Here is a 26,584-nt window from a genome sequence, read left to right as displayed (position 1 = left end):
AAGGGGTCCAACTATATCCACGTCTTGGACCAGATCCTGTGCTCCACTGAGGACTAAATCAAGAATTGCCTCTCCTCTGGTGGGTTCCAGGACTAGCTGCTCCAAGAAGCAGTTATTTAACATGTCAAGAAACTTTATTGCTGCATCCCACCTCAGGTGACACGCGCCCGTCAATATGGAATACATCCAACCAGAATTTGCAACCCTGGCTACAGCAGTCTCTGGTTGCGCGGGTAGCGCGAGCGGGGATGCTTAATTAATTTTGCCTTCTCTGACATCCTGTGGGCCGGGCCCAAGGGGGCCCTAGCAACCATTTACGCCGCGTTTTTGCCATTCAGCGGAGGGCTGAGCACCGACTGGGGAGCTGATTGGCTCCTCTGGCTGTCAATCTGTACAGTCCCCGTTTCTCACCATCTTGATTGGCCTTGTGAGGACGGTGCTGTTCCCTCCGTCCCTTCGCGCGCCACCAGGTCCCGGTGACCGGCGCCCCGAGGTGGGGGCAGGGCAAGGAGCGGGCCGCGTTGGGCCCGAGGTAGTTATGGCTCCCGGGGGACGGTCCCCGTGGTGGTGAGTCCGGTACCTGTAGGGAGGCGATTGGCCACGGGGGGAAGGGGCGGGGGGGTGTGGGTCGCCCGGGGGGGGGGGTAAGCGGGGCGGGGAGTGAAAGATGTTCCCTGGGAGTGGGGTGTTGCGAGGGGGAGGAGCGGGTCTCTGCTGGTTTGGCCTCACGTTGCCTTGGTGTGGGTGTTCCTGGGGGCAGGTTCCTGTGGCGCCTGTGGTAGCCATGGTTTCTGGTCGGGGGCGGGGTATGGGTTGTCCTCGCGGTAGGGCTATGCTGGGGGCGGGCTCGGGTTCGCGGGGCTAGGGCTAAGGGGGTGCTGTTTAATTATGCTCAGGCTGCAGCCTGGTTACCCTCCGCCCCCCCCCGGCCCTCCACGGCACGTGTTCTTGACCCCCTTGACAGGGTGTGTGCTTTTCTTGGCATAGGCAAGACTCATAGCCCTGGAAAAGTAGTGAAAGGATGAAATGGGAGGTAATGAGAGCCCAAGTTGAGCAGGTGAGATAGGGAGTATGTTTTGTGTGTATAATGCCCAGTTAACTTCAGTGACTAATGTTTTGGAGAAAGCATGCTTTTATTAAAGCTCCAGCACCCTAACTCCTTCAGTTAAGGTGCCAGGGCTAACAAATTTTGTTTGAAACATCAAACCAGCCCTCTAGGGTGGGGAAAAAAAATCCTTCCAGTCTTTATTTTTAATGATGTATAAAGAAACAAGGGCATTTGGAGGGCAGCTATAAAAATGCCACATTAGCAAATAGATAATGCATAAGCAATGTATTTTTAATAGGGCTGTCAAGCAATCAAAACAATTAATTGTGATTAATCGTGCTGTTAAAAATAATAGAATACCATTTATTTGAATATTTTTGGATGTGTTCTACATTTTCAAATATATTGCTTTCAATTCCAACACAATACAAAGTGTACAGTGCTCACTTTATATTTTTATTATAAATATTTTCACAGTAAAAAACAAATAGTATTTTTCAATTCATCTACACAGAGGTTCTCAAACTTTTGTACTGGTGACCCCTTTCACATAGCAAGCCACTGAGTGTGAACCCCCTTATAAATTAAAAACACTTTTTAGTATATTTAACAGTATTTTAAATGTTGGAGGAAAAGTGGGGTTTGGGATGGAGGCTGACAGCTTGCGACCCCCCACATAATAACCTTGTGATCCCATCAGGGGTCCCAAACCCCAGTTTGAGAACCCCGATGTACTATAAGTACTGTAGTGCAATCTCTTTATCATGAAAGTTGAACTTACAAATGTAGAATTATGTACAAAAAAAAACCTGACTTCAAAAATAAAGCGATGTAAAACTGAAGAGCCTACAAATCCACTCGGTCCTACTTCAGCCAATGGCTCAGACAAACAAGTTTGGTTACAACTTGCAGGAGATAACGTTGTCCTCTTCTTGTTTACCATGTCATCTGAAAGTGAGAAGACACTGTTGTAGCCGGCATGACACTGTTGTAGCCGGTGTCGCAAGATATTTACGTGCCAATGCGCTAAAGATTCATGTCGCTTCATGCTTCAGCCATCATTCCAGAGGACATGCGTCCATTCTGATGATGGGTTTAGCTCGATAACGATCCAAAGCAGAGCGGACTGACGTATGTTCATTTTCATCGTCTGAGTCACATGCCACCAGCAGTTTGATTTTCTTTTTTTTGGTGGTTCAGGTTCTGTAGTTTCCACATTGGAATGCTGCTCTTTTAAGACTTCTGAAAGCATGCTCCACACCCTGTCCCAGTCAGATTTTGGAAGGCACTTCAGATTCTTAAACCTTGGGTTGAGTGCTGTAGCTATTTTTAGAAATCTCACACTTCTTTGTGTTTTGTCAAATCTGCAGTGAAACTGTTCTTAAAATGAACAGCATGTGCTGGGTCATCATCCGAGATCGCTATGACATGAACTATATGGCAGAATGTGGGTAAAACAGAACAGGAGACATACAATTCTCCCCAAAAGAGTTCAGTCACAAATTTAATTAACACACTATTTTTTTAATGAACATCATCAGCATAGAAGCATGTCTTTTGGAATGGTGGCCGACGCATAAAGGGGTATACAAATGTTTAGCATATCAGCACGTAAATACCTTGCAACGCTGGCTTCAAAAGTGCCATGCGAATATCTGTTCTTACTTTCAGGTTATGTAAATAAGAATTGTAAATGTAAACAAACTTGTTTGTGTTAGTGGTTGGCTGAACAAGAAGTAGGACTGAGTGACCTTGTAGGCTCTAAAGATTTACATTGTTTTGTTTTTGAGTGCAGGTATGTAACAAAAAAAAATCAACATTTGTAAGTTATACTTTCACATTAAAGAGATTGCACTACAGTACTTGTATGAGGTGAATTGAAAAATACTACTTATTTTGTTTATCATTTTTTACAGTGCAATTATCTGTAATAAAAAATAATAGTGTATTCTGTGTTGTAATAGAAGTCAATGTATTTGAAAATGTAGAAAAATATTTAAAACATTTCAATTGGTATTCTGTTGTTTTACAGTGCGATTACTCGCAATTAATTCTGTTGAGTTAATCGTGTAAGTTAACTGCGACTAATCAACAGCCCTAATTTTTAAACATATGTAACTGCCCGATTTAATTCTCTTTTGCATAGATATAGATGTGTGTGTTAAGATTAAGCACATGAATTCTGTGGGGGACATGTGTACCTCTTTTGTGTCTCCAGTTGTTCGATTGATGAAGCTATCAGACTAACACTGATGTGGCTGGATTGTACTCTCTGTGGATAGTGACAAAACCTCTACAACTTTTCTGAAGCCCTAAGACTTCTACTGTTTAAAGTGATATCGGTAGAGGAGAGACACTTAATGTAGAGTGTAGCATTTACTTTGTCTCTTCCATTGTGAATTTGGAAACTACTAAATAGCTAGTTATACATAATAAAGATTGCTGAGAAATGAATCTTTCGGGGAAAGATGGGTTTCCGTAAGGAAGATTAATAGTGGAACAACAGTAAAAGTATTGTATGAGCAGCAGAGAGCCACACCAAAGGCTCATCTCTCCATGGAAAATCTTGTCTTCACCTCACCCCGTCTTTATTTTTCGTGGTGCAAACTGAGGAACATTGGTGGCTGTAAGTATGCCATGTAGTGTTCTCTCCATCATTGATCTCCTTGGTCTCTTCTATATTTCCATTATAGATGGATTCCTAGCTGTGGTGTTCCAGACAAAGTCTGAATATGGCAACCAAGGATTGTGTCTTCTCTGAAGAGGGCGCCTCATTAGGATTACCCCTTCCAGGACCAATTGACACTGATGAGCTGAGCAAATCCTATCCTTGGACCAATAAGAGTAGAAAAAGTGGGCTTTCCAGACTCTGCCGGAGTAAAGCTTCTTTATCTGGTGATTATCATGTAGCACTCTGAATTTGGCAGTGTGAACTTATGAATCAAGATATGTGTTCTTTCCAATGCCTTAAGACTTTCCCAATAAATTTGAAATAACACAGTTAAAGAAGTAATTGGAAAAAAAAATTACGTGTTCAGGAAGTTGTACCAAAGGAATGAGGAGGAGAAGGTGGTTGAATCTAGAATAGATATAGGGATGTGGAAGGAATTTGACTACTTCTGAACCTAGAGCATATACATGGGTTGGATGAAGGTCTTACTACATGGTGACTATTACCAGCATAATGGTTTATGTACCCTTATGTTGCCTTGTTTTATACCAGAGGTTCTCAAACTGTGGTCCAAGTTCCATTCAGGTGGTCCGCAGATAGTTCCCTCTAAGGTGCGAACCTTGGGGTGGCTGTACATGAGAGAATGAACGGCCACCCACCTAATTAGTGGAGCTGCGCAGGCATGGCTCCACTAATTAGGTACCTGAACCCTGGAGAAGATGCACATGTAAGGTGAGGTGCTGGCCTTGGGGGGGAATAGCGGGTAGTTGGAAGGGGGCAGTGAGGTCAGGAGAGGGGGTGAGAGGAATTTGGGATGTGCAGAGCTGCGGTGGCCAGAGAAAGAGGTGACTTTCCCCAGCTCCAGGGCTGCAGCTGCTTGGGAGAGACGGCCCTTCTTCCCAGTCTCAGCTCTGTGTCTAGAGAGAGACTCCCCCCCCCCCCCTTCCCAGCCCCAGCTTGGGGGCTGCTCTGGTGGGGGAGAGAGGGAGAGACCCTTCTTCTTCCCAGCCTAGCTCGGGGGCTGCCGCAGCAATGGAGAGTGGGAGAGACTCCCCTCCTTCCCAGCCCAGCTCGGGGGCTGCCATGGCAATGGAGAGTGGGAGAGACTCTCCTCCTTCGCAGCCCAGCTCGGGGTCTGCTGCAACAGGGGGGAGAGAGCACATCCATCGCATTAGAAAGGTAAGACTAGTGATATTAAAATGAGTTGTGTGCTTTTATTTGTGGAAAAAATAAACCTTTTATTATTAAGGTTTTTTTTTTCATATATATATATATATATATATATATATATATATATATATATAACACTTTTATCCAAAGCACTTTACAATAGTTAGCTAACAGTACAAACAACAGTTGGAAAGATCATTAAGTGGTCCGCCAAGACCCTAAGCAGGTTTCAAGTGGTCCATGGGGGAAACAAAAAGTTTTAAGACCCACTGTTTTAGACACTTTCTCCTGTACTGTCTACCCCCGAAAGCTCCTTGTTCTTTTGGGAGTGAAATGACTTTATAGGTGACACTGTGATATTTCCTTGAAGTACCTCTCTTTCGATGTAGGATTTCTGAGAATTTCAGCACAGTCACTTGGCAAGATGTGTATCATAAACAGATAGTTAAGGGTTAATAGAACAGGAGCACTTCATGTCTCTTTTGACTGTAAAGGGTTAACAAGTTCAGTGAGCCTGGCTGTCACCTGACCAGAGGACCAATCAGGGGACAGGATACTTTCAAATCTTGAGGAAGGGAAGTTTTTGTGTGTGCTGTTAGTGTTTGGTGGTTGTTCACTCTGGGGGCTCAGAGGGACCAGACGTGCAACCAAGTTTCTCTCCATTCTCTCTGATACAGTCTCTTATATGTCCAGAATAGTAAGTACTAGGTAGATAAGGCGAGTTAGGCTTATGTTTGTTTTGTTTATTTGCAAATGTGTATTTGGCTGGAAGGAGTTCAAATTTGTATTTTGCTGAAAGGATTTTAATTTGTACTTGTATACTTAGGTTGGGAGGGTATTCCCAGTGTCTGTAGCTGAAAGACCCTGTAACATATTCCATTTTAAATTTACAAAGATATTTTTACTGTTTTTTTTTTTCTTTCTTTAATTAAAAGTTTTTCTTGTTTAAGAACCTGATTGTTTTTTTATTCTGCTGAGACCCCAGGGGACTGAGTCTGGATCCACCAGGGAATTGGTGGGGAGAAAGGAGGGAAGGGGGAGAGAGAGGTTAATTTTCTCTCTGTGTTAGGATTACTTTCTCTCTCAGGGAGAGTCTGGGAGGGGGAGAGAGAAGGAGGGGGGAAGGTGAATTTTCCTCTCTGTTGTAAGATTCAAGGAGTTTGAATCACAGTGATCTTGGAGGGGAAGTCTGGGAGAGGCAACAGTGAGGGAAAGGGTTTACTTTCCTTGTGTTAAGATCCAGAGGGTCTGGGTCTTGGGGGTCCCCGGGCAAGGTTTTGTGAGGGACCAGAGTGTACCAGGCACTGGAATTCCTGGTTGGTGGCAGCGCTACAAGGACTAAGCTGGTAATTGAGCTTAGAGGAATTCATGCTGGTACCCCATCTTTTGGACGCTAAGGTTCAGAGTGGGTTTATACCATGACAGTGTGCCCTACAGATTTTGTTTGTTTGTTTGTTAGTAGTCAAAAGTATAGGTGGGTGGACAGCGCTTCCTCACCAGTTCCAGTGCTGCTGTAGTTATAAGCAGCTAATTAACTAGTTTCTGACTAAACAAATATTTAATGAGACAGTTTCTATGTAAAAATCATTAATAACAGCTTAGATTATTAAAACAGAATTTTTAATATCATCATTTGCTCTTTTCTCAGCTTGGCCAAAAGAAAATAGGCTAGTGAAATAGTGCATGGGAACCAGTAACATCGCATTTTTCCAGCCTTTGAGTCATAGGTACTGGAATACTTAAAGCTGATCCAAACAACTGTTCTTATTAACATTAAAAATATTGAAAACATTTCTGTTTAATACTAGGCTTTTGTATTTAAAGAGAGCTTTTCAAAACCTTTAAATTTTTAGACTAAACTACTTGACAGTTGCTTCAGTGGGTAATTGGTCTTTCCCTGAAAATTGTGTTCCCACTAAATGTTCTTTTATATCAGACTTCTTTAGCTACAGAGATGTTAATCTTTTTTCCTTTTCTTCTAGCGGATGGATGGACTTCCTATTGCTTATCTTCACTATCTGCTCACAACATTTGTTCTGGCAAACTTGGCAACCCATGGGCTCATTTGGAACTTGCTTCCTTATCCTGTTCAGTCGATAGGACCTCTTCTTGTTCCTCCTTGAATGTCCTGAGTGTAGAGAAATCCCTCCATTCGTTCCCAGCTCCTGTGTGCAACCCAAATAAAGCCATCTTCACTGTGGATGTCAGGACAACAGAGGTACAGGGAATCCTCGACTTTATGACGTTCGCCTTACGATGAACGGCACTTAGACATTTCTGAATTGACACCTTGATTTGACTTCAATTGGTTTCGACTTTATGACGCTCCGTCCCGGAATGGAGTGGATTGCGGTTCCAAGTTACGATGTTTCTACTTAGGATGCAATTTTCAGGACCAATTGTGTCTTAAGTTTGAGGACTGCCTGTACCAGCGTTTTACCATGGCTGTAGCAGGACCACCCACTAAAAATGAGCTTTTTATAATTCTGTTATAAACCACATAGCTTTATGTAGATGCAGACGTGTGTAATTTTTACTTGTATATGTAACAGAACTCGTAGTCATTATCATGTCTTAAAAATATGTGAGATTTATATATCCCAAGTATACTTTATAATTGGCAAAATGCACAAGACAAGATCAGACAGAACACTGATCTCTTGAGCCCTTTTCAAGCAGAGTAGAGGAAAATAAAACTTTAGGACAAACTTTAATACAAATTATAAAATTTAAATATACTTGGAGTTCTCTGTACTTAGTGCTATATTCATTTAAGCTTATGACCAGCATTTTTAGGTGACCAAAAGTATAGGCTTTTCTCATGCAGACATAGGTCCTACACTGAGTATGTAAAATGCTCTTTGTGGTACAAAATTGCTTTAAGATCTGTAAACACTGTGTGGTTAATGCACCTTTTGAAGGTCTGGAGCAAGTCACTTTATTTAAAATAAAAAAGACTAGTCAACCGCAAGCAGCAGTTGCAGCCGCAGTAAGCTGGAGACAACTGTGGCTTGATGTAGCTTGTAAAGAAGGACATTTTCACTGTGCTAACTGGATTATTTTACTGTAATCAATTTAAAGAAATTGTAAGTAAGTTAAGAGCAAGGGTTGGCTAATTGGATTTTGGATACTAATCTGCAGGTTGCTGATCAATTGTTTCTACTGTTAGATATATCTAAAACTATAGTCCTATTTAGGATGTACTTGTAAATATAACATAATTTTATTCCACTAGATAGTTTTGTTTTCACAAGCCAAACAGCTGGAGAGTGCCATGTAGTATATAAGAAGGATGGAAAGATAAAAAGAAAGCAGTGTCTCCGTTTCATTTACCAGATACATGACTATGGCTTTGTCTCTACTACACAGCTCTTAGCGACACGGCTGTCGCTAAAAGTCGGGCAGTGTAAACTCTGTTTGTCAGCAAAATACTTCCATCTCCTATGAGTGGGGTTCACGTTGTCGACAGGAGAGCGCTCCTGCTGACAATGAGCCATTTACACTGCCACTTGCCATGGCAAAACTTTTGTTTTTCGCGGAGCTTTTTTAAGCACCTGTGAATGACAAAAGTTTTGTCATTCAACTGGCAGTGTAGACAAAGTGTGAAGCAGCAGATTATCATAAAATTGAAACAGACATAGGAATACACCTCTACCCTGATATAATGCTACCTGATATAACAGGAATTTGGATATAACACAGTTATGCAGTGCTCGGGGGGGTGGGGCTGTGCACTCCGGCAGATCAAAGCAAGTTCGATATAACGCGGTAAGATTTTTTTGGCTACTAAGGACAGTGTTATATCGAGGTAGAGATGTACTACTAAGTATGAAGTGAAATACATAACAGGTTTCAGAATAAAAGTAGGACCTATCATTTCCAACTTCCATTGAGAGAAAATGTGACATAATGAAATATTAGACCAGCCACCCGGTAGGAGAACTAGAAATAAAATTCTTACTGCATTCTTTTTCGTCTCTTCTAGATTCTCGTTGCCAATGACAAAGCCTGCAAGCTCCTTGGGTACAGTAGTCACGAGCTGATTGGCCAGAAGTTATCCCAGTTGATATCAAAATCTACTCAGGGTATAGTGGAGGCCCTAGGGGAGGACCACGTGGAGGATGATGGATATGCAGCTGTGGTTTCTGGAACAGTGGTGTGTGAGATGTTCAAGCAAATAATCCCTTACAGAAGTGCCCTTGTGTGATTATTTCAATTTAACTCTTCAGTGTCCTCCAGTACATGTCCCTGGGTTAGAGGTAACCTTTTGTCACTGTTTGACAGTAGAGGCATTTCTTTTTGGAAAGAAACTTATAAACATGTTTTGCCTTTTTAATTCTGGCTTATGAAGTCCATTTGGGAGTCACACATAAGATTCTTCCTTGTGTCAGCTTGTATAGTGAGGATAACTTTTGCTCAAATGAATTCATAAATGAACGCTAGAGAGAGAACCAATGTTAATGACTCAACATAGAGCAGTTTAATACTAATGCAAGATTCCCAAGGGCTGCCTCAACGTAATTAAAAAAAAAAAAAAAAACTTTCAAATTGCATTCCATGAATTATAGTACTTATCAAAGCAGTCAAATGCCATGAAATATCTGAGGATATATATGGCAAAACGCTTAACTGAGCATGAAAGAACAATTGATATCTTGCCTTCAAGGAAATATAATAAGCCATAAAGTATGTGGAACTGTCTGAGAGAAATGTCTTTAAAAAAAAAAAAAAAGCCTTTTTTGCTGCTGTTGTCCACAGTTAATGCATGTGCAAATATTCTGGGGGGAAAAGGAGCTCATATCCTCTCAGCGGGTCTTCTCTTTTAAAAGAGATCTACAGCACTTCACAACTACAGCTTTCTCAGTCCTCAGACAAGTTTGGGGACAAAAGTGAAGGTTTGGTTGTCTGAGGCCCCAGAATAAAAATTAGCATTTCTGGCAGCTGTTCAACTCAAAATTTGTGCTATTAAATGTATTTTAGAGACTTCTTGTGGTGTAGTATAAATGCATTAACCCTTTCTATCACAAAACTCGTAAGCCCTGATATGAACAGGGCAGGGGGAAAAAATGAGTAAACCTCATATGAAATAATCCTCTTATTTGAGAGGAATTTATTGCAATAAGAAATGAAACTGGCATTTTTACAGTTGAAATTAATAAAGCTACCGTTGAAGTTGAGTCTGCTGCTTTATTTCCACAGTAACCTTACCGATAACTCTTCTTGCAAGGTTCCAGCTGCTGTTTTGGTTATTGTAACTTACTGAGATTCCCATAAGGAATGCATCTTTGAATGTATGGTGTTAGAGTATCATTTTTAAAAATGCATGCAAAAGTTGGGAAACACCTTGATCGTTTTTCTGAGGTTGAAGAGAACAACATAGTATGTGTGACCAGTGAGCTGTTTACAAATCTTTGTCCCTTTATATTAAAGCCATATTTCTTCTAACAAAGCAAAAGCACTGGATCTTACTGAGGACTCCATGTTCATTGTGCATGTCAGGTGTGAGGTTTAAAAACAAAGCTGTTATCCAAGCACCAAGAAGTTTTAATGTTGCATGCTCTTTCAGTGGCTGAGTAACTTAAACAACTTTATTTGTAACAGCATTTCAGCAAAGCCGCAATATTGGAGATATAAATGTATAAATATGCAGCTTCCATACTGATATTATGCATGCACTGAAAGTGCTGTGGTCTCATTTTTAGTGTCTATTTGCATATCTATTATACGTTGAAAGGGAAGATAAGAAATAGTTCAGAACATAAAGGCATTAGGTCGGATCTTTGGCTGCAGCCAAAGAGCACCAAGTGCAGTGTAGGAACAGTGCGCGTGAAGGAGTTGCTTTTGTCTCCTGTAATCCTTCACAGGTCCAGGCTCCTGTTGTAACTTAGAACAGACTCAAAGGTGCCCCCGGGAAGGGTAGAGTAACATTGGCCAGAGAGTGCCTCATTGTGTGGTGCCGACTGCTTTCTTCTATTTTTAGTTTACACAAAAAGAGGATGCTTGATTTAACTCAGGGATTCTCAAACTGGGGGTCGGGACCCCTCAGGGGGTTGCGAGGTTATTATATGGGAGGTCGCAAACTGTCAGCCTCTCACCCAAACCCCGCTTTGCATCCAGCATTTATAATGGTGTTAAAAGTGTTACTAATTTGTAAGGGGGGGTCGCATTGAGAGGCTTGCTATGTGAAAGGGGTCACCAGTACAAAAATTTGAGAACCACTGATTTAACTGTTTCTTCATGTGTTAGTGCCTTATAAGTATAGTGGGATTGCCCCAAGATTACCACTTTGTCTCACTTGTAGTTCATCTCAGATATGACAGCTCAGCTTTGCTTTGCAATCCTATAGTTCTGCTCAGAACTGTATGTCAAACCTCCATAGTACAAATGGAGGTTCTCATTTAACTGAACGTTTTGGAGAATGCAAGAGGAATTGGCACTATTAAGGAAGACTTTTTCACTTTGCCCTGTTCGAAAAATTAATAGAAAGATCCCTTATCTTGCATATCTTATTCAGCTCTCATTGCCCTGAAAGCTGTTGGTAGGTAAAAAGAGACATGTTGGTATACAGTATTTAATGCTGATTTCTGTTAACAGGTGGATGTTATAGGACATAGCAATGAGAAGATCCCTGTCTCAATCTGGATGAGGAGAATGAGAAGCAAGGACAACCGATGCTGTGTGGTTGTGCTGGAACCAGTGGAAAGGCTCTCTGCTTCTGTTTCCTTCAGAAGTGATGTAAGTGTTCGGTTCTATTAGTCACAGAATGTCAGAGCAATTTGATATAAGAGATTTTGTGCAAGTGAGGGGGTCTTAAAAGCCTTAACAGACAATTTAGTACTCATGACTATGAAAGATGTATGTAGTACTGGCTGGAGCCTGGTGTAGTGTGGGCAGACTCTGCAAGTGTCTCCCATGCAGCTGTGCCAGTTCATCTCTGTCTTGACGTGCACTTTCTAACAAGATTAGCTGAGTGGTCTCTCCTCAAGGGACACTTAGCAGTGGAATAGATGAAATACTGCCTGTGAATTAGCAGACATGATTGTAAATCTTTGTGTACAAACACTTTTTGTTGGGAGAAATCTCAGATACTGTTTTTCCACTTGCCTCACATGGATTTTAGCTACATGTGGTTTCTGTGCATAAAAGTAGTGTCAGAGTGACACTGTATTATGCCGCATCTGGTTACTGAATCAGTGGTTGTTATTGGTATTGTCTCTCTTCATGGGCACTTCCAGCCATATTGTTTGATGTTAGCATAAACTGCTGTTTGGGAATGGTGTGGCCTGTGGTTAAAACATTACAATTATGAGGGTCATGTGAACTCTTTTTAAGGGAGAGATTACATCGTGTGACCTTCTTTTTGCACATCTCCATGGTTACACATCATTGGAAGAAGTAGTTGGGCACTACATAACAGACCTGATTCCTTCGCTTCAGATCCCTCCTCCTGGCAGGAAAATTCCGAAGGTACAGTGTGGTCTGTCAACTAAGCTGTTCCTTGCTCTTATCACTTGTGATATAAATACTGCACAATCTTGATATTTCGTATGCATTGGCTTTCTCTAGTTGGGTAACAAATAGAGCCTCTGGTGGCAGATTTAGCACCTGAGACCTAAGTCTCCTGATAACGGCTGTGGAGTTGTTGGTTGCTGTTCAGGTGTTTCCTAGCTAGGCAATGAGCTAGGGCTTTCAATGCAGAATCTCTCCTAGTGAAATAACACATTCTCCCCTCTATGCCCCCACCACCTGGAAAGCTTTCCTGTACATATCTTGATGTGCATGCTGTAATGTAAACAGTGTTTCTCTTTTTAGAATCTCAAGATCCAGAGATCTGTAGGTCGAGCCAGGGAGGGCACAACATTTCCTCTCAGTTTAAAGCTGAGGGCTAGCCTTCCTGATGAGGACCAGATCCCAGTGGTTGAGGATGGACTCCTACAGGAGTGCAAGACAGGATCTTCCACAGACTATTCTTACTCTGCCACTGTCTGGGTTTTCACTGCCATCAGTGGGCTTATCACACTCCAACAGGATGGGACTATCTGCGGCATCAACAACAGTTTTGCTTTAATGCTGTTTGGCTACGAGAAAAAGGAGCTGCTGGGAAAGGTGAGGACTGAATTCTCACCCCTCCTCCCCCGAAAAATGATTGGTGTGACTTAATGATCTTAAGTCTGCCAGCAAAAGAATCTATTCCACTTGCTCAGTTAGAACTGCTGTTTTCAACAAGTAAGTGTGGGGTGGTCGTTTGTGCATAAGTTAACTTCTGAACAGGATTGCCAAAGGATTAGAACAAATTTTAAGTATGCGGGAGAAGACTTGGCAATCTCTTGTCTTCCATCACTGTTGTGGATCATGTTTGTCTGACTTCCCACAAGTTTCAGATTGAATTGCTTTCTCCACCCACACAGGTTATTGGCATCTGTCACCAACCAGTAAGGAGTCAGTCTGGTTCATACTGTTGCACTCTGTATTTTAGAACATCACCTTCCTGATTCCTGGTTTCTGTAACCACATGGATAGAACTGGTGAATCCTCCTTGCCATTCCCCCCTCTCGATGATTGCATGGAGACAGAAAATGGACAAGCCTCTGGAGATATTAAAAGAGCCCAGCGAGGAGACTGTTGTATAGCAGATAATAGTGAAGGTAAAATGACCTGAAAGAGGAGAAGCATGTCACTGAAAATGGTTATGTGTGCTATGAAATCATTGGATTTCTGTATAGCTGAAACCACATGTTTTTAATAATCAGTTACATTGCATGGATGGAAACTTGATTTTACTTCTGCTTCCCTCTGCATTTCTAATGGCAAGAAAGCAAAGAACATGCCAGTTCAGAAATAATTATACCAAGAATAAATAATACTTTGCATGTACAGCATCCTTTTTTCTCAAAGGACTTTAAAATGTTTGAAATGTAACTGGCTTGACAGCGGTGTCGGTATGCAGAAGTCTACTGTGTTAGCATTTTAAAGGAGAACCTTAACATTGGTTAGCCAATATTTGGTTTGTTTCTGTTAAGAGGAGAAAGTGCTGATAAGTCAGGTATATTATTTGGTGCAATCCTGTCTATTTACAAAGAATGGACACACATTACTGTTCCCTTCAACACAGTAGGAACAAAAAGGAGATAGTTTCTTTCTTGCTCACAGTTTCCAAGTGTACCTTTCCAGGCAGGGCCCTGTCTACAAGAAGCTCTTTCTCTCTCTAGGCTTCTTTGCTATCACTGCTTCTCTGGCTTTCTCATGGCTTTTCTTGATCTGATGCACAGTGGCATTCAGAACAATGCTCCAGCCCCTTCATTTGAAATCTGTTCCCAGGGATATTCTTCTCCTTGTCCCCGAGTTAATTCATGTTCAGGCCTTCCATGTGGCCTGTGCTTTGGGTGGTGGCATCTATTGTTTCAGCTACCTTACTCCATAAATGAGTTTAATTGCTTCTTCCATTCAGTCATAATAAAGGGCAGCTGGCATGCCCTTCAGCAGTATGTGTTTGTCTGTGGATCAAATACACAGTTGTTGTCAGCTAGCAATATCCTCCAACATAAGTCAACTACAAAAAAAACAGTAAAAGTATTTTAAATATGACAGAAGAATTCTCAGTCAAGTAGAGTTGCATGATTGGAGAATGCATCTGTGAGCTGAATACCTGAGGTGGGGTAAACAAGAAATGTATCAAGTTGCTGTAAGGTATGTTCAGTCCTTTTGTCATTGTAGTTAAACTTCTCGTTTAACAAAAGAGCGCTTGTTGGGGTTTTTGGTTAGTTAATTTTACTACTTAATGGAGCTGTTAAAATATTAGACTTGGTGTTACAGCGTCTTGCTAAATTCCTTGCTTTTTCATGCATTGAAATCAGAGCTGTATATCCAAAGTCATAGTCTACATCTTCCAAAATGAGCTCCTTCTGAGAAATAGCTATGCAATGGCAGCTACTACTGTGATCACTCTTAGCTGGAAACACTGGTGAGTATTTTTAAAAATTCTCCTGGAAATTCACTTTTAATAGGCTGAAATACTTTTATCTAATAAATGTGCAATTACTGTAATCTAAGGCATTCTTGCTAATCACACTATATTTTTTATAGCAAATTCTTAAGGTGTGTGGCTTTATTTTGCATACTTTTTGAAGAAGAAAAGGAGAGGGGAATAGTTTTGGTTACTGTGTTCAGCAAACTTCTAGCTGTCACTGATACACGCAACCATTCTATAAGATTCCTTATATTTAAAAGTACTTCCGGCTGCTTACTCTGATCACATTTCAGCAGTATATCTTCCGACCCACTCTGTTTTGTCTCTGTTCTTTTCCTTTCATTCTGTTCTTTTCCCTTTCTCTCTGTAGCAACTGCTCTCTGGCACCAATTATGTATATATTGATGAGGATCAGTGGCTTTTCAAAAGTACTATTGTTAACTGTTAATGAAATAATTTAGTGCTTTCCTTTTGAAAGCAAACCCATGACCTCCAATGCAAGCTTTTATTAGTGCAGTGGACTTGACTCATAGAATTACTTCCAAATCCTGCGGTGGATAGCATTTGCTTCTGTGAAGATTCTGGATAAAGTAATGTTGAAGTTTCCATTATAACTGCTGTCTCCATAATCTCAGATTTTAAAAAGTATTCTCCTCCTGCATGGGTATTTTCCATGCTGGTCTCAATGCAAAGATAGATGAGTACAATATGATGGGGGCTAATTTAGCTACAACGAGTCAGGAAAAAGATCTTGGAGTCATCGTGGATAGTTCTCTGAAGATGTCCGCGCAGTGTGCAGAGGTGGTCAAAAAAGCAAACAGGATGTTAGGAATAGTTAAAAAGGGGATAGAGAATAAGACTGAGAATATGTTATTGCCCTTATATAAATCCATGGTACGCCCACATCTTGAATACTGTGTACAGATGTGGTCTCCTCACCTCAAAAAAGATATTCTAGCACTAGAAAAGATTCAGAAAAGGGCAACTAAAATGATTAGGGGTTTGGAGAGGGTCCCATATGAGGAAAGATTAAAGAGGCTAGGACTCTTCAGCTTGGAAAAGAGGAGACTAAGGGGGGATATGATAGAGGTATATAAAATCATGACTGGTGTGAAGAAAGTGAATAAAGAAAAGTTATTTACTTATTCCCATAATACAAGAACTAGGGGTCACCAAATGAAATTAATTGGCAGCAGGTTTAAAACAAATAAAAGGAAGTTCTTCATGCAACGCACAGTCAACTTGTGGAACTCCTTACCTGAGGAGGTTGTGAAGGCTAGGACTATAACAGTTTTTAAAAGGGAACTGGATAAATTCATGGTGGTTAAGTCCATAAATGGCTATTAGCCAGGATGGGTAAACAATGGTGTCCCTAGCCTCAGTTTGTCAGAGGATGAAGGTGGATGGCAGGAAAGAGATCACTTGATCATTGCTTGTTAGGTTCACTCCCTCTGGGGCACCTGGCATTGGCCACTGTCGGTAGACAGATTCTGGGCTAGATGGACCTTTGGTCTGACCCGGTACGGCCGTTCTTATGTTCTTATGAAGATATTTTAAGGGGCGTCTGAGCATAATAAAACCTTTGTGGACAGACCTGACCTTGTGTGTGTATTGTGCAGGTGAGAAGTAATTTAGAAATTTAAACAAAACAAAGTCTTAAAGTGTTTCAGAAGGCTGGCTTTTCTACAGTAAATTCCAGATTGATTCATGTTATAATCCAAGACAAAGGACTCTGATTTCTCCCTTTCTGCAAACTTTAGAAGTTCAAATTATAGTTTGTGTGCGTACTGGAGTATTTTGGTACTACACCCTTTGGTAAGCCATTAAGGGCTAAATTAGCTACAGGAGTAACTCCAATGGAGTTATGCCTTCAGAGAATTTTGGTCCTAAATAATTAGAGATCTGAGATGAGTGAACTATTATATGTTGATCATTTGCACAAGGCAAATGGCAGCTGTTTGAGGACTTACGGGTATTGGCTTCACATTTCCTTCTAATTCTCAGCTTTGTCCTCTGATTCCTTTTTGGATGTGGTGACTGGAACCATAAGGAATTTGTGAGCTGTCAGTCTTTGCCAAATAGATTCTGGGAGGAACTTTTCTTGTTTAGTTTAGATTTAGTCCCTTTGTATCTTCATTTTGTAGCTGTATACAGCCTAGTTAAGCTGTATGTAGTTTTGGCAATGTCTGTTTACTTTAGGGAGCAAGAATAGCTCAGTGGTTTGAGCACTGGCCTGCTAAACCCAGGGTTGTGAGTTCAATCCTTGAGGGGGCTATTTGGGGGTTTAGTTGGGGATTAGTCCTGCCTTGAGCAGGGGGTTGGACTGGATGACCTTCTGAGGTCCCTTCCAACCCTGATATTCTCTTCTATGATTCTCTACCTTACATCCTCACTTGCATTCTGATTCCCTTTGGATTTTTTTGCCCTGTAACAGACCCCTGTTTTTTCTCTGAGTCTTTCCTTAAACCTTGGAGCTTTGTTCTCCTTTCTATCCTAGATGTGCAGTTTGGGTGAATTAAGGTTACCATAGCAAACAGAACTTTGTTTTTTTTATCCTTGATTTTGGAGTGGTTTGAAATAACTTTAAAGTTAAACAATGTAAATTCTCTTGTATTGCATTTGTCATAGGCTTTTTGTGGGGATCTGAGCATGAGCTCAGATTCACTGTCCCAGGTTTGAACACCGTGGTAAATCCAAAACTAGTGCTCAGGTTCTTCACCTACCCAGTGGTTTCAGGGCTGATGCTTTCTTCTGTTTTAATCCACCTATGTGTTTGATGCTTTAGCACTCTACCATGCTTTTCTGGGAAGCTATGTTGTGACCCCCCCCCTTGTCACCTGGGTCAGTTCTACTCTTTAAACAATTAGGTACTAGATACAGAGCAAGGCCATTCCCAGGCTTCTTGAGCTATGAAAGCTGACATATCTGCAGTAAAGACTAAATCTAAAGAATTGTCTCATCTTGTTTGGTACAGATGCCAGCCTCTTGCTTGCTGGAGATGCAGTCCTCCTGCTGCACGAGAAGCAGAAGCTAGCAAGGAGCCAGGCAGAAGAGATTTTCGCTAGTGCAGAGAGCTGGCTGAACAGTGGGAGCAGTTTGCCATCTACTCTCTCATCACCTGCAGTGACATCCACACATTTAAATGGGTAGGTCTTATATGTGCATTGTCACCGCTTCTATAAACCAAACCAGTTAGCAACAACTGCAAGAAATATTATTCCATTATTTGTAAAACTGAACTAGGAGGGGTCAGGAGAGTGTTAGCCTCCTGTACTTGGTTTTCTGCAGCTGAGTTGCTATCGGAAGGCAGGTAAAGCATCTTGCCCATCTCTGCTGCTTCTTTAGTCCTACCCATACTCAGCCTGTTAGATTACCCACTACCACCACTCTGCGTTGCAAGGATCACGTTCTCCGCAGCTAGAAGTGATACCTAGCTTCTGTCTGCACTAGGTCAGGAACAGATTTAAAGGAGTGTTTAAACACAATTCCAGCTAAACCAATTTCTGACATTGCTTGGCCCTATTTATGCTATCCAACAAAAGTGTTCTAGGAGCTGGGTTAGCTGAAACTATGTTTTAAAAAGTGTTCCGTCCTGCTCAGAGTCACTATATGCTGTGTAAAAGTCTTGATTCACTTAGTACTTAGTCTTCCCATAGAACATTGCACTCTGTTAGTATAACAGCCCAACTGTCTCTGCTGCATCTCTTTAGGTCAGTCTTCTCTCTTTTCTCTTTTCACTACAGGAATGATAATTCTACATTAACAGAACTGTATTTGTCATCCATAGTCTAAGTACAGACTCTAAAACCTTATTATATCTGCACTAGCCCTCATTTAATGTTTAACTTGAGTTAGAATTGTTACTGCCTTTGTAAATTTACAATAATCTAAAGAATATTTTGTATTATCTTAGATAAAACTGTACATAAAAACTTTATCTGGGATCCCAATATAGATCTTTCATTAATATCTGTCCTGCCATATGCTGTAGGTTGTTTTCATTTCATTGTGGCAAATTCACTCCTGTTCTTGATCTATTTCTTAGACAATCTATTGGAACAATGTTTAGCAGCCTGTTCCATATGCTAACTTTAGCCATTCCTTTGCATTAAGACTGGATTTTCCATGAACTGGGAAGTCTGCACAAAGAGTTTCCTACTGAATCTTATAAAAAACAACAACAAAAGTGCAAGTTGTGTATTGATGAATTCTTCCTCATTCTTTTCTGGCCCTGACATTAATGACACATTTGAATCCCTGTAGTGTGGACTGTATTGCTACTGGTGGCCTGCCAGCCACAGATGAACAGCCGTTGTCTGAGAGCCAGCATGATGGAGTCATCACGGTGATGGAAACTGCAGAAACTAATAACTCACCCCAGAGCCTCTCAGCAGCAGATAATCCCAAACCATCTGATTCAAAACAGTCAGTTTTTGGTCAGGATACTGAAGTCCCAATGAGAGACTGTGATGGTCCAATACCATCTGAGACTCAGCAGGTAAACATTGATGTGACCGGTAGCTTATCTGACCTGCTGCAGGAAGAACATCATCAAGTCCTTGTGGATTTAGATAGCCAACTGAGCTCTAGGTTACCATATCAAACCATGAAGTGTCAATCTTCCTCTGAACCTCAGGGAAGGGCTACTTTACTACTGAACCCTCAGATGCTTGTTCCCTGCAGATTAGAAGAAACTGAGACCGGTGATTTGAATAGATCTTTGTGTGACGCTACCTGTTTCTCATTTGGGACACCAACACTGGATGAACCGTGGCTTGGGGCAACATCTTACTGCAGACAAGATGTGCAAGCCCATGTGATTACAGAGCAGTTAGCAAATACAAAGTCAATGAGTGGGACAAGGAACTCCAGCTTTGAGCAGATGACAATAGAAAACTCCAAACTGACTGAATGTTCATCCTTCCTTCCTGTTGGAAGGAGTAATAGCCAAGATGTTTGTTCAGGAAGTCGACTAGCTTGTGATGCCTCTACTTTGGGGGCTGCCATTAATTTAAAAGAAATCCAAGAACCGGGCACTAAGGTAAATTGCATTTGCGAAGGTCTTAAGGAACTGGACCTGAACACTGGTGCAGAGCTGACTTCAGCCAATTGTTCAGATGCTACTTCAGATCTTCTAAGGACACGCTTCCCTGATGTGGTGGATTATGACTTAGATATGGACAGCCTCCTGGCCCAGAAGACTAATTCCTCTACAGTTGAACAGGAAGAGCTCCTGTTGAATAGCACTTCCCCAAAGGGTGGCCAGGGGTGGTTGAATTTCATCAGACATTTGGAAAATATTCAAGAGGATTCCTCCAGAACATCTCATTCAGTGCCTATAAGTGCTGCAGAGAACATGGGGGCTCATCTGAACGGAAGCCCTCTGAACAATGATGTGAATCCCCAAGAAGACTTTCTGCTGTTCAAGCAGCAGAACTTGAAAATGCAAGTAATATCCACCCCTGTGAAACCAGAAGCTACATTATCTCAGTCAGTTCCTTTGCTTGACTCCGAGATCCTGGAAGGTAGCTACTCTGGGAACTGCTATCACAGAGATGGTTCACGACTAAGTAAGTTTAAACCAATAACCATTTCTGACCCTCTGAACCTTTTGATTAGACACACTTCTTTTCCTTTCTGAAAGAATGCAATGATTCTGGGATAAAGAATGGGAGGAGGCTTTGGAGTTGCAGGAGGAAAAAGGTTAATCTGTGGGCCAGTCTGTTTTCGTTGTCCAAATGGAGTGAAATGCAAAGTAATTAGCATAAATGATGAAGCGTAAATTTTCTCTTAAAATTCATTGATTTAGTAGTCTTAGGTGGTGGTCTAAACACAAGGAATCTATTTATTTATTTATTTTATTTTTGAGGGGCCAGATATTTTATGTGACAATATCCTTTTCTTGGAAAGCTGCTAGCGTTTAATATAGTACTTGAGTTATGTGCTCAGAGACCTTTCATCCACTCCTACAGTTTGATCCAACAGCTTCTGATGTACAGCTCCCATTTATGTGTCACCTAAAGGCTGCATCCATAGCTGCCCCTTTGACAGGCATTTTCTTTAACCTGCCACTTCTAAAGGTGCAGTCACTGCTCTTCTGTGGGTGGTTATTTGAAGAGTCTCTAGAACACTTGCACTGTTGCCTGCCATCTTCTAATGGCCAAACCCTTAGTTAGGCTTCACTTAGTTCTTACTTGGGCAAACTCCCACTGAAGTCAATGGGAGCTCTCTGAGTAGAGGCCCTAAAATAGAGCACCTCAAGCCATCATTTCAAATATTCTAAACTTAGGAGTGCGAGTTATAAAGCTGGTTTGAATGCTTCCGCTGCATTGGTAACTTTTTTCTTTACTCATGTTCACTGTTTAAATGGGTCTGAATATCTTTCTGCTGGGATCTGTGTTTCTGAAGGTATACTTTTTGAAGTGAAGCGTGTAGAATTGCAGGACCCTGCAGCTCTCTTCTGTGTCTGGGTGGTGAGAGACCTCCTTCAGATCCAGAAAGAAGCAGCAGCAAGGACGCAGCTTCTGCTCTCCAGTCTAGCCAGTTCTTCCCAGTCTATAGCGGATCTCTCCACATTCAGCCTGGGAGAAGTGAGTATCTCTGCCATCACGTAGTGTGGGAGTGGCCAAACTGCAGCTTGTGAGCCACATGCGGCTCTTTTACAGTTAAAGTGTGGTTTGCGGAGCCCCCCGTCCCCCGCTGGCCCCCCATTCTCCGCCTACTGGACCTGGGGGAGAGTTCAAGGCTTCTGCCCTGCGGTGGGATGGTGGGGATAGGGGCTTCTGCCAGAGATGACTGATGCCTGCTGAGAGTGAAGGGGTACAATTTAAAGGTTCGGCTCCCCCAACAGCTTGAGTCACAACCCCCAGGGACATCCCCCCTTGCCGTCAGCGTCCCCTCCCTGCAGCTCCCAGGGCAGGTACCTCCCACGGGGCTGAAGCTCCGAGACCCCCCTCCTCACAAGGTTGAAGCTCCAAGCCCTGGCAGATGAACTCAGAGGGCAAGTAAGTTTGGCCACCCCTGACTTAGTGTTTGAAAATGCTTCTCAGTTCTTGCTTCCGCCCTTCTCAGGGTGAAGCTGAAGTGAGAATTTTTTTGATGTAATGTGTATTTCAGGAAGTATTTAACTGTAATGAGAGGGACAAAACAAAGTAGTTTTAACTACTCATTCATTTTTTGGATTTTTTCGTGGTGCACCGTAATGCTTTACAGGACCTCTCTTGTTCAGACTTGGTAACTTACTGCATTAAGCTGAATTAATGCAAGGATAACATAAAATGGTCCAAGTGCATCTAATATAAATGCCCTAAAACCATTTAAAGTGTATCGGTTAGAGCAGAGGTGGGCAAACTATGGCCCATGGGCCACATCCGGCCTGCGGGACCGTCCTTCCCGGCCCTTGAGCTCTTGGCTGGGGAGGCTAGCCTCCGGTCCCTCCCCTGCAGGCTCAGGTCGCTGTGCAACCAGTGCTCTGGGTGGCGGGGCTGTGAACTCCTGCTGGTGCCGGGTGTAGTGTATTAAATTGCTCCCTGCAGGAGAACAATTTAATACACTACATCTGAGTAGGGAAGGCTGAAATGTATCCCAAAATTCATCAGTATCTGTTTGTTGTCTCCCAGGAGAACAAGGTAACAGTCTATGAAACTTAAGGGGTATTAAACTTAGAACTAATGAAAGAATGGTGTCCTTATCCTCTGTTTGCCAGAAGCAGGGAATGGGTAACAAGGTGTGGATCACTTGATGATTACCTGTTCTGTTCATTCCCTCTGGGGCACCTGGCATTGGCCACTGTCGGAAGACAGGATACTGTGCTAGACAGACCTTTGGTCTGACCCAGTATGGCCGTTCTTATGAACACTCTTGATGTCGTGTTTATATCTGTGGTATTCACTGCTGAGTTTTAGGTTAGTGAGACAAACTATTGTGACTGAGTTTAAACACTCGTGTGACTCTGATCCTAATGGTCAAGTTAAAACATGAAAAATAATCTAAATTCTTGCTCAGAATGTAACATAATCTGTGCTTGGTGGTAGTTGAAGAAGATAACTGCTGTGTACGGAGAAAGTTTACATAATTATCTAGGTACATTTTCTTCTGTTTCTTCTCTTTCCACCGAAGTGTGTGGTATTGGCAACTGCCAGAGTTAGGTTGCTGAACTAGATGAACCATCACTCTAGTTCATTTTGGTGATTCTGATGACAATAACAGATTTTGAATGATTTAGTTTGGGGGTTGGTACTGCTTTGAGCAGGGGGTTGGACTAGAAGTCCTCCTGAGGTCCCTCCCAACCCTGATATTCTATGATTCATTGGAGTTAAAATAACACATTTTCACAACTACTGTGAAAAAGCATCTTCCTCTAAATATCTTATTTCTTATGTCTCTTTATTTTATAAACCTCACTCACTGGCTCATTTCAGTTTTTTGGTGTGTCTGCCTTCTTATTCCAGGTGATCAGGACAATGCCATTGTTTGAAAATTCCCAAAGAGCTGAAGATCTGGAAAGATTGAAGGCATGTGAGGGAGAATATGCAAAGAAATACAACACTGTCAATCTCATTGGCAAAGGAGCCTTTGGCTTTGTCTGGACTGCCAGATACAAGAAAGATAATAAGGAGGTTAAGGAGGAAAAATTTCCTTAATTTACTCTTCTAGTTATTTTTTTCTTTTATAATATGACCGTTTATTGCAAGAGCAAAGGTTAATCTGTAATGAAATGTCAACCTCAGACTATCAAAAACACAAAATTAAATCTGAAGTTCTTAGCTCTTTAAAAAGACAAACAGAAACATACAAAAGAAGTAACAGAAAGGTATTGACACTGATGTAATAGGTGCTTTGAAAAGGATATATTAATCTCTCTATGTGACCAGCCTCATTTTGTGACTGGTAACCATTTTGTATCTAATTCAGCCCACTGAAAGTCTGAGAGCAGTGGTATTGCAGACCTTAACAATGCCGTAGAATTAAGTTATCAGTAAGCACAGAGGACAAACTGCAAATGATGGCTCAGATCCTGCTGGCAGTAGCCTTTTAGTGAACTCATAGAGAAAATAATCTTCATCTTAATCATCCAGGGCCCTCTTGCATTATATTATTTGTGTAGGTTGTAGTAAAGTTCATTTGGAAGGAGAAGGTGCTGGAAGACTGCTGGGTAGAGGATCCTGAGCTGGGGAAAGTTACTCAGGAGATTGCAATCCTGCTAAAGCTGCAGCACCCCAGTATTATTAAGGTATAGTATAATTCAAAGCACACAGCTTTTAAAGTACAGTCATAATCTGAATTATTCTTCACTTCCTTCCATCTTTCAAACTGATCTTCCATCAGGCTGTTGGCTAGTAGCTAATAACTCTTACTGACATTTTCTTAATGCAAAGTAGACTATACAATAAATGCTGTAAAATTGCTTGCTTAATATATAGTATTGACTCTTTAAAATACACCCAAGACACTTATCTGGTCAGATTAGTTCATCAAAATTATCAGTGAAAGATAACTAATAGTTGACTTTTTTTAATTATTTCTATATTTTAACTATTTCCATATTTTAACTTTTTCCATTTCAACCCCCCACAAGGAAAATCCAGTATATGGGGAATAAAGTCTTCCTCATGTGGAACTCTGTATCCGTTCTGATTTTTTTAGTAATGATCATAATTGTATACAAAAATGTAAACACTAACTTAGCTTTACTAAATTGATTCTAGGATTATGGCAAACTGACCAAACCTATTCTCATCACAATAAATCATCTGAAGTCTATTACAGACTTATTAGACATGGCTCACTTCAAAAATCTTGCGTTCTAACTATTCAAGTCAGAAGAACTTGGCAAGATTTGGCATGGCTTGCAATCTTTACTCAGAGACAATGATATAGATGTGAGCTAGATTGTTGCAACAGTCTTTGGAGAAGTAGGGGCATTGTAACATTGCCTTACTGAATTCTGTGGTGTCTATGTTCAGACCATACAGGGGTTCTCTGATTCTGTCAGTGTTCAGAATTCTCTCCAGGACATGCTTACTTAGTGAAATGAAAGAGACCATTTTCAATTGAGTGGATTTTTAATTAGTCTGAGATGTCTGTCACAATCATCAAAGCCTTCATTTGGTTGTCCCTGCAGTTAAAGAGATCAGTAGCTAATACCATTAAACAGAAGGTTTTGATTTATCTTGTGAAGGATTCAGACTGAATTCCTGACTCCTTTACCTGCTGTTTAGGTTTTGGGAGTATGCAGAAGATAGCTAATTCTCCAAGACGTGAGAAGCTTATTTTGTTGAAATTTACCCTTCTTGGCAGGTTCATGCTGATTGTCACAAGACTGAGGAAGCCTTCCTCTGAATTTTTTGTATACTTCAGACTTCAGTGTTCAGAGGAGACTTTATTTCTGGTGGCAGTGATCTGGTGACATAAGAAAGCTTTAGACCGGAAACTGATGCTCCCTTTCTAAATTCTTTCCCTGCTTACCCTGAATGATTTTACAAGTTGGGCAATTAATGCTGACAAGCTGTATGTTTACAGAGATTTAATTCCCTAAAGATTATAATATGCTTTTATCACTGCCCTTCATGGAGGTTAATATCTGTACAATGCTGTAAGGATAAAAAGCATTATAAGAAGTGCCTGTTATTTATAGGTGCTGGATGTATTTGAAAATGGACGTTTTTTCCAATTAGTGATGGAGAAGCATGGATCGGGTCTAGATCTTTTCACATTCATTGATAATCAGCCTGACTTGGATGAGCCCTTGGCAAGCTATATATTCAGACAGGTGAGAGCTACTTTTGAAGTAACCCATGTTTCTGAGAATGTGCCAGTTTAACAATTATGATGGGGGAAACTTGGCTAGTACAAAAATCCTATTTCATTGGAAAGTTGAGATAAGATTAGTCAATCTATATGCACTGGTCTGTTTCTATGATAGTGTGCAGTATTTAGAGAGTCCCACTTGAACATTTTGGAAGGCTGATTTCTAGTGGTCTGAAAGTCACCCATAATAACCTTTAAAAGACTGCTGCCACAAGTGGGGTAACATTAAGTGAGGTTTCCCCAAGTCCCATTAATAAATCAGATATTTATATACTTTTCCTTTACTGCTGTCACACAAAGGTTTATGAAAACTGAAACTCCCCCTTACTTTTCTGCTCTGCCTGCTTGATTGGACTGTGGTGTCACAAAATTAACACTTCATCAGAATTGTTTGTTTGCAAATTGTGATGCTATACTTAATTATGGCATTGCAGAATTAATTGTGCAGAAGGAAGTGACAGAGGGCCTGTCTACCCTTGAAACGCTGCAGAGCTGCAACTGCACTGCTGTGTCTCTTGAGCATAGACACTACCTGTGTCAAGAGGCGGGGTTCTCCCGTCAGTGTAGTTTACTACCTCTCGGGCAGGTGGATTGCAAGGAAAAATTCTTTCGACCTAGTGCTGTCTACACGGGGAATTAGGTTGTCGTAACTGTTGCTCAGGGATGTGGATTTTTCACACCCCAGAGTGACGTAGTTATATGACCTAATTTTCTAGTGTAGACCAGGCCTCAGTATTTAGGAGTGAGTTATCTTATTTATATAAAAGTTCACTCCCAAATACTCATACTTTATAAGCCTGCAATGATGGGGAAGGAAATGTGGGAATACTAAATTGTTCTTTGGTCAAAGTTTGGTTAAAAAAAAAAAAATTAACTTGCTGGATTGTGACTAATCACTGGTGCTCCTAACCACAGGAGA

The 26,584-nt window shown here is 41.3% G+C and overlaps 1 protein-coding gene across 6 annotated transcripts in view; it reads left to right on the top strand.

Annotated features, from left to right (window-relative positions):
• Nucleotides 1-550: 550 nt before the first annotated feature.
• PASK (PAS domain containing serine/threonine kinase) overlaps nucleotides 551-26,584 on the top strand; it is a 48,758-nt gene continuing 22,724 nt past the window's right edge. For 5 of the 6 annotated variants that reach the window (XR_007775961.1, XM_050965347.1, XM_050965346.1 and 2 more), the window contains exons 1-14: nucleotides 551-567; nucleotides 3,742-3,943; nucleotides 6,872-7,107; nucleotides 8,875-9,045; nucleotides 11,484-11,624; nucleotides 12,222-12,356; nucleotides 12,702-12,995; nucleotides 13,366-13,534; nucleotides 17,831-18,002; nucleotides 19,120-20,426; nucleotides 21,265-21,446; nucleotides 23,307-23,474; nucleotides 23,963-24,088; nucleotides 25,493-25,627. Coding sequence is in view for 5 of the 6 variants with exons in the window: in XM_050965347.1 (XP_050821304.1) it covers nucleotides 3,781-3,943; nucleotides 6,872-7,107; nucleotides 8,875-9,045; nucleotides 11,484-11,624; nucleotides 12,222-12,356; nucleotides 12,702-12,995; nucleotides 13,366-13,534; nucleotides 17,831-18,002; nucleotides 19,120-20,426; nucleotides 21,265-21,446; nucleotides 23,307-23,474; nucleotides 23,963-24,088; nucleotides 25,493-25,627 (3,399 nt within the window). In the remaining variant the exon portion in view is untranslated. Of the gene's footprint in view, nucleotides 568-3,741; nucleotides 3,944-6,871; nucleotides 7,108-8,874; nucleotides 9,046-11,483; nucleotides 11,625-12,221; nucleotides 12,357-12,701; nucleotides 12,996-13,365; nucleotides 13,535-17,830; nucleotides 18,003-19,119; nucleotides 20,427-21,264; nucleotides 21,447-23,306; nucleotides 23,475-23,962; nucleotides 24,089-25,492; nucleotides 25,628-26,584 lie in introns of those variants that run through there. The other variant, XM_050965351.1, reaches the window with a different exon arrangement.

The sequence above is a fragment of the Gopherus flavomarginatus genome, chromosome 8 (assembly GCF_025201925.1).
Source record: "Gopherus flavomarginatus isolate rGopFla2 chromosome 8, rGopFla2.mat.asm, whole genome shotgun sequence".
NCBI lineage: Eukaryota > Metazoa > Chordata > Testudines > Testudinidae > Gopherus > Gopherus flavomarginatus.
Note: the sequence above shows the minus strand (reverse complement) of the source record. Positions and strands in the feature narration are given on the sequence as shown.